Source organism: Hemitrygon akajei, chromosome 8, assembly GCF_048418815.1.
Source record: "Hemitrygon akajei chromosome 8, sHemAka1.3, whole genome shotgun sequence".
In the NCBI taxonomy this organism is placed as follows: Eukaryota; Metazoa; Chordata; class Chondrichthyes; order Myliobatiformes; family Dasyatidae; genus Hemitrygon; species Hemitrygon akajei.
The window spans coordinates 21,308,605-21,316,762 of NC_133131.1; the positions used below are offsets into that span (position 1 = coordinate 21,308,605).

Genomic DNA, 8,158 nt, shown 5'->3' on the forward strand with positions numbered 1-8,158 from the left:
AACCTTCCTCTCCTCGCCTCTCTTTCTGCAAACTTCTTCTAGTTACAGCACTTGTGAGAGTCATTTATCAATCCTCTGGATTGATCTCAACTCACCCCTTCCGGGCTACTGGAAGTTTAAACCACCGACCGACTCACTGGTGTCTTTCATTGACCAAAACCATCTTGAATCTGACTGTGTGTCTGTGACTGTCCTTGTAAATAGTAAACAAGCTGCAGAGAAACCATAACATTGATTGTCCATCAAATAAATCCACCTCTCTCACCATAGTATCCAAGCAACTCTGCAGTCAGCAGAAATCCAACAGTGTCCAAAAGTCAGTCTCATTCTCGCAGCGTTTTAAAGTGACAGTGGTATATAACAGAGGAAAGAAGAAAAAAAAGTGGTCAGATCTGAGGCCCACAACAAATGCTGCCAGGGATGACTAAATGGCCTTGAAAACTCTGCATTATATCCTTCATGAGTTCTGGTATTTCTACATAAAAAATATTTGGTGTGGATACAGCAAATTAAAAGGTGAGTTTGTTTAGAAAATAAAGGGGAGATGTTCTGGTGTGAGCAGTCCCTAATGATGAATGGAATAATGGAAGATATGGAGATCTTGGAATGGCATCGCAGTTGTAAAGGTTTTGCCCTGGTTAAGATTTCCACTGCTATGCTGTGAGGTAGTTTATATTAGCAGTTTTCTGTAAAAGCAATGTGCCATTCTGTAAAGTATGTTATGGCTTCGGCTAAAATAAAGACCCATGTTGTCCAACTTAGGAATGTGAGTCAGCCAATCAGGAATGTGGGATGTGAGAGAAGGTTCTAGAGAGATACGGAGAAGAGTTTTCTGAAGGACAATAGTCTGATTTGGAGTCTTTTTGGTGGGAGCTGTGGAGTGAGACAGAAGGAAAGATGCTGCAGAATGCTGTAGGAAGGAGAGTCCCCATTGACAGAGTGCTTTGTGCAGATGAATGGCTTCAAGGAGGAGGGCCAATACTCCTGAGGGAGAGCCAGTTTATTCGAGATGGTCTTCAAGGGGAGTTTGAAGACGTGGTGGGTGTTTTCACACAGAGCGTAGGATCAGCGCCATGAGTAATGATTATACTCAGCTTTGGAAGGGACAAGCTCCAATAATCACGTGCACATTTAGATTGGTTTAAATGTAATGAGCCCTTCTATTTTTAAAATTTCTTTCTTTTCTTTTTCTTACTAAATGATAAAGCTGAAATCAGTAAATATACTTTCTTTCCAATTTTATACCGTGAACAATCTGTTATTTTTTGCCGATCAATAATTGTGCACGGGCAGTATTTAGACAGCATTTGCCCAAACTGAGGTTTCTTTAATCAGAACATCATGATGTTCCTACTTGGTTGAATCTCAAATCATACCGATCCTAGATGTATATTGTTTATGACAGGTGGCCTTCTCACCACTGATTCACATGGCTGTTAGTAGGGTTAACTAACAAGCCAAGTTTGTATACGAGCCCGGCGAGAGGGTTACGAAAGTCTCTAACTTAAATTCCCTAACTCAAATACTGGGTTCAGCAAGAGCGCACTCACACGAACACTCTACAGTTTGTATATTTGGAAATTTTTCTTCTGATTATAAATACACCAAAGTCCCTCCATTCAAAAGTGCTGAAGGTTCCTTGGGTTAGAGTTAGTTGTACAATATAGAATTTTAAAAATCACTGGGAAACCATTTCTGATTACAAAACAGTAATAGTTTTGATGTACAGTTAATTTGCATTGGATATACCCTTTAAGCTATCGAACTGATTAAAAGGAGAACATAACTTTAGTGGTTAATTTCATCCGAGATATTTTGTGGCATCCTTTGATAATTCAACTGACCAATTGAAAGTTAGAGTGAATAACATTCCAACCACTGCATCTAATCCCCTCTTTCAATACACAATTTAGACAAACAATTAAAACTCAAGCTGGCAGATTGTGTGCACATGTTTCAGCAGCAACTTCTAATATTGTTAAAATAGAATCGGCATGATTCCAGCACAAAACTGAACAAAAAATCATTTATGGCATTGTTTGTGTGCTTTTTCCTCGTAGTATTTATTGCATCTCATGTGTTTCTGAGATAAATCCATGAGATAAATCCATGGGAAAATACAAATGTGGCTTTCAGTAGGAGTACATGATAAATATCATAATATTCTAAAGAAATAAAGCTGTATATTTTAGGTATAGTAATTTATCAGACAAATAGGAAGGGAGTATTATTCTCCAATCAAAATACAAAAAAGGAAGGCCAAATGTGTTTGTAACAAAAAATTGTTATATCTTTTAGGTGTTAAAAAGAGTAATGAAGGGTATGGACTTATTAAAAACACTAAGGGAATGGAGGTGAAGATAATAATTTTGCACAGCTATTATTCACCAGGCTAGGAATATAGACAGAAAGTCCTTTGCTGGGTTCTTCATTCTGTAACTTGCTTTGGTATAAACTCTAATGTGGTGCAGATGGGTATATTTTCACATTATTTGAATGTTGCCATTGTTTCATATGTACTTGAAACATGAAAATTAATTATATGGATGCAAATCTTGAATGGGCTGGCTGGTGGTGTATGGCATCAGCACTGGACTTCAAGGCGGATGGTCCAGAGTTCAAATCTGGCCGAGTCCCAACCTGGGCAACAGCAGTATCAGTGTGGTAGAAAGGACCAGCAATCTACTTCTGTACCTTGCCACAAAACCCAATGGACAACTACTCTATGCATATGGTCGCCATGAGTTGACGACGACTCGATGGCACTCAACAACAAAAACGAATCATGAATGCAATGGGATAATGCTATGTATTGCTCTAGAGAGCAAGGTTGCTGCTTTAAATTATTTCTAGAGCATTCTTTGTTTTCAGCAGTGAATGGTTTACAAAGAAGTTGTACAATCCCCCCTGGATTATCTGTAAACACTTTTTTTTGTTATTTACAATGCAGTAACAGTTTTAGAGATGGTTTAGTTTGACCTGTATAATATCGGTTCAGTGCAATCATCAAAAACTCAACTGCACTATTGGCTCAGCTGCAGTTCCAGCTTAAACTACAAGTTTCTGCTTTGCTCTTTTTTTTAACTTCTTTCCAGAAAATTAGACAAATTGGAGCAACGAAGTGAGTCACCTTATCCAGGTGAGTACATTTTGTTAAAATGTAAGCAGGAAAAAAATGAAGAAGCTGTAAATAACTTCATGAATGTATTTCTGTAACTCGTGTTCCACATTAAAATGTTGATGGCTGCCTTGCTTCCCATCATTACAAAGAAAATATTGCTTTAAAAAACTCTTTAAAGTCTTGAATCAGTTAAGTAGCATTTCAGAATGTTTTAAAGTTGTTTAATATCTATCATACAATTATAGGAGTTTTTCCTGTTCACTTAGTCTTCTTTATGATTTATGCATATTAGGAATATTAGTTCTGTTATAATATTTTTGTTAGCTATCTTTGTTGCTTTTCAACCATTTCAGTATTGATTCAATGATCCCAGTCTACAGTCATTTTCCCAATCTATCTTCCCCAATATATGAATGGACAATCAGTAGGGAAATATTTCTATCAAATGTGCAGTTATGATATTCCTAATACAGTAATGGCCATCTGACTGACTGCACCTTACCTTTTTGCAGCATTTTCTATGATAGCCTAATTGGGACAGGGGACAAAGAACATGCAGAGTCCAATTAGATATCAAATTAATACACAAAAATGCAAATATTACATGAAAACTGAAAAATTTGAAAGTCAACTGTGAGCATGTCAAGATCTTTAAAAAGCATATAAAGGATAAATTTCAAATGCTCCAAGTACATAATAAGTTAGCCTATTGTTGCCTTGATGGATTTAGTATGAATTATAAGCCTTTTCTGTTTTAATTACCATTGGCATACCAAGTCTTTCCCACATTGTCAAATAAAAGGAATATTGGAAGAACTAGTCTCCTAAGTATAGCTATTATTTTATATTAGTGTACACTAATTTTCAGTGTTTATTTTCCTCAGTATCATATTGCAGGAGCCCATTGCACATTTGAACATCTTTTGTTATTCTCTGCATGTTAAATAAAAATCTGAAGTGCTTATTAATAAATGCACGAAGATAGCTTTCATAAGAAAGCAAAAATTTATATGAATGTAGTTCCTTAGAAGTATGTAATGGAATAATCCAGAAAATATATTATAATATCTATAAAAGTCATGCAAGGTTATTGTGCATACATTGTTCATTAATTTTAAATCACCATTAGATGATAGTACAGCCCTTCAGCCCACATTGTCTTTGTTGAAAACAATGCCATATTAAACCAGTACATGATCCACTTTTGCCCATTCCCTACATATTCATGTTTCTATTTAGTAATCTCTTAAGTGCCATGATTGTATCCACTTCCACATCACCTCTGGCCATGCATTCCAGGAACCTACTACTTTCTACATAAAAAAATAACTTGCACTGCATTTCTTTAAACTTTAAACCCATCACCTTAAATGCATATCCTTCAGTATTTTGCTTTGCTAACCTAGGAAAAAGTTTCCATTCATCTACACTACCTGTGCCTTTGATCATTTTATAATCTTCCATCAGTCCTTCCCTCAGACTCCGATGCTCCAGAATAAGCAAGTTTATACAAATTCTCCTTATAACTCGTACTTCTAATCCAGGTAATATTCTGATAAACAACTTCTGTAGCCCTTCCAAAACCTCTACATCCTTCCTGTAAAAGTATAGCCGTAAACACACACAATACTCCATGCTTGGCCTAACCAAAGTTTTCTATAGCTGCAACTTGACTTCTCAGAAAATCAGAATCAGGTTTAATATCACTGCCATAATAATGTGAAATTTGTTAACTTTGCAGCTGCAGTACAATGTAGTAAATAATAATAGAGAAAGAAACCGTGAATTACAGTATGAGTATGTATATTAAATAGTTAAATTTAAAAAGTAGTGCAAAAGAGAGTATTCTTATACTCAATGAAGGCAGGCATACTATAAATTTATACTCTTCAAAGACAGATAACAGTATATTATATGTATAGACTAAAGTTACTAACATAGAGTGAATTTGATTTACTTTCTTTTCTACAGATAAAACATGGGTGATTGGTCATTACTTGGCCGACTCCTAGTTGAAGTTCAGAACCATTCCACAGTGATAGGGAAGATATGGTTGACAGTGTTGCTGATCTTTCGTATTCTGCTGGTCACGTTGGTTGGCAATGCAGTATACAGAGATGAACAGTCCAAATTCAAATGTAATACCCTCCAACCAGGATGTCATAATGTTTGCTACAATGCATTTGCTCCTATCTCTCACCTAAGATTCTGGGTTTTCCAGATTGTCCTGGTTTCAACCCCATCCATTTTCTACGTAGTGTATGTTCTACACAAAATAACACATGATGAAAAACACGAGGTGAAAAAAATAACAAGCAAGCTGGAATTACCAAACAAATCTATATCTCATGGAATTCTCCCAGAAGATGAAATTGTAGCTCAAAGATCTGATGTCGCCAACTCAGAGGGAACTGAATTTGATCTAAGACATGGAGAACATGATGTTGGGAACATAAAGATTAAAAGGAATGGTGACCCTCTCTATCTTTCAAACAATGTTTTATCTGTGTATGTCATCCATGTTATGCTGAGAGCTGTTTTGGAGATAATATTTTTAATGGGACAGTATTATTTGTATGGATTTAAAGTTCCTTGTTTGTTTGTTTGTTGGACCTATCCTTGCCCAACCAAAACAGACTGTTTCATATCTAGAGCAACAGAAAAGACCATTTTTTTGAACTTTATGTTTTGTGTCAGCATTGCATGTTTTTTGCTGAACATTATTGAGCTCCATTTTCTGGGCTGGGTCTACACTGCACGGGTGTTGTGCATTACTTGTTCACCTTGCTGTAAAAAGAAAAAGAAGAAAGCAAAGGATTGGTATTCAGACCAAAATCCTCTCCTAGCACTAAAAAATACATTTTACGACAACTTAATATTGAAGTCATCTGTAGAGTTATTGCAGCATCGACCAATTTACCCCCCACATCAGGCATCAGTTTCAATTGAATCTGAATCATTAGAAAGTGTCAGAAGGAATTTTGATGTCAAGATGCAACATGAAAACTTAAGCAAATGTGGAAAAAACAAGAATGTTTGGCTTTAAAATATCAAAGATTACAGGTTCATCAAATTCAAAGTAGCCACAAAATGTTTGATGTAAATGTAACAAATCTGTCACCAGTAAGCAGAATAGAGCAACTAAGCTAACTGAAAAGCTTGGTCTGTTACTGCATTTCCCTTTTGTTATGTTGCAAAAGGCATTTCAAATGATAATAAATTAAGAAAATACACTCAATTGAAACTATAACTGAAAGACTAAACATGTGAAAACCTCAATAAAGCTCTCTTTCCATAATAAATTTCATGTCCCTAGAAAAGCGCACTTGAAGACTCAGAATTCACTTCGCCAAAATTTTCTAACCAGTGAAGTTCAATGTTAAGATTTTCAGGTTATTCAGTGGTTTTAAAATTCACAATTTCCCATTACATTTATTTATCTGGAAACTTTTATCTACTTTCTTGAATTAACTTATTCTACATATTAATCCATGAATTATCTTTTTCTAATCTTATTTCTTGGAAGGACCCAACTCCAAGAAGCAACCTGTAGTATCAAATCCAATGAGATCACTAACATTTTATAATCTAAATCAAAAATACAGTAGATGATAGAAATATGAGATAAAACAAAAAAATGCAAAGAGAAGCAGCAAAATCATTTTATTTATTTTTAAGTCAAAGTTTTTCGATCAGAATAACAGTTGAGATGCTGCCTCTGAACAAAGTCTTGCCTGCTTTTACTTTTCATTCAAAAGGAGTTTTGGTTCATTTCACTATTAAAATATTTATGGACTTGTTCTCTTTGCCTCATTAGCTGAATTATATTTTTCTTGATAGCTTTAAATATGATCTCTGCATTTGATTTAATAAACAAACTGCCAATTGATAAAGAGAATCTACATTATCCTTCTTAGACTGACTTCATTAAGCACAACACCACTGATATGTACATTTAAGTTATTATGAAAACCAATAATTCAGAGCTAAACTGGACTGATTCAGGAAAGCTTTAACTGCATACTTAAAAAGACTAATAGATGTTTTGGGAACATGTAGAACAAGGGCTAGAACATTAAAATTTTTTTGGACCATTCGAGGATGATGTTTGGATGATGTCTCTTGAGTTAAATCAAAAATTCAAATTGAAGCTGATAATGCTTTGTTAAGTAGACTTGTTGAGGGTTACTGAACCAAGATTGTGATTATACTTTAAAAAAAATTGGCTGTGATCTATCTGAATAGTGAAATAGTCTAAGGGGTTGGATGGCCTATTTCTTTCCCTATATTTCTTTGCCCTTGGTTTTAGCACATTAAATAATATCAATTTCTGTGTCTACAAAACCTTTATAAACAACCAGATAATTTTTGACTGAAGTCTCAAATTGAGTCTTGTCATATGGACAAGTACATGTATACCCAGGGGCAAAGAAAACTCACATCAGCATCACATACACATAAAATTATACAAGCAGCATTCACACGAGAAACATACATGATACTCAAGTTTTTACAAGAAAACTCATTTTGAACAATAAAATGTGCAACGCAGTCGAAGTGTTAATAATGTTGCTAAACTGTAATGATTAGGTCTTTGTTGCTTGGTTCAAGAGCCAAATGGTTGAAAGGAAGTAGCTGCCCTCATGAAGTGGGACTTCAGGCTTCTGTACCTTCTGACTGATGGTAGCTCAGAGAAGATTGTATAGACCATTGTGTAACCACCATTTCCCTTCAGCCCTGGCTGTCTGGGACACTCTTACCCAATTTCTGCATCCAGAAAATGTGCATTCCAGAATTGATAATCATCTGGTTCCCATGGACCAATACCATTAAGCAAGGGGTCATTGGATCTCGGGTTGAGAATCCCTAGTCTAAACAGATTTGCTCAGAAAGGTAAGTGGTTGAAAATAAAACATTAGAATAATGTAATGGAGAATAAAAGAGGAGAGTACAATGTTTTATTCTACAATTGAAATTTGCCAAAGCCAAAGTAAGTATTTAAATTATATCCTGACAGTTGGCAACTAAAATAAAAAC

General features: G+C 35.2%; 1 protein-coding gene across 1 annotated transcript; it reads left to right on the plus strand.

The window, feature by feature from the left end:
• The first annotated feature begins 3,013 nt into the window (after positions 1 to 3,013).
• On the plus strand, positions 3,014 to 7,013 carry LOC140731403 (gap junction delta-2 protein). The gene is made up of 2 exons (XM_073052904.1): positions 3,014 to 3,139; positions 5,093 to 7,013. Exon 2 carries the CDS (start codon positions 5,100 to 5,102, stop codon positions 6,165 to 6,167), a length of 1,068 nt encoding a protein of 355 aa, XP_072909005.1. The 5' UTR covers positions 3,014 to 3,139; positions 5,093 to 5,099; the 3' UTR covers positions 6,168 to 7,013.
• The last annotated feature ends 1,145 nt before the right edge of the window (positions 7,014 to 8,158 follow it).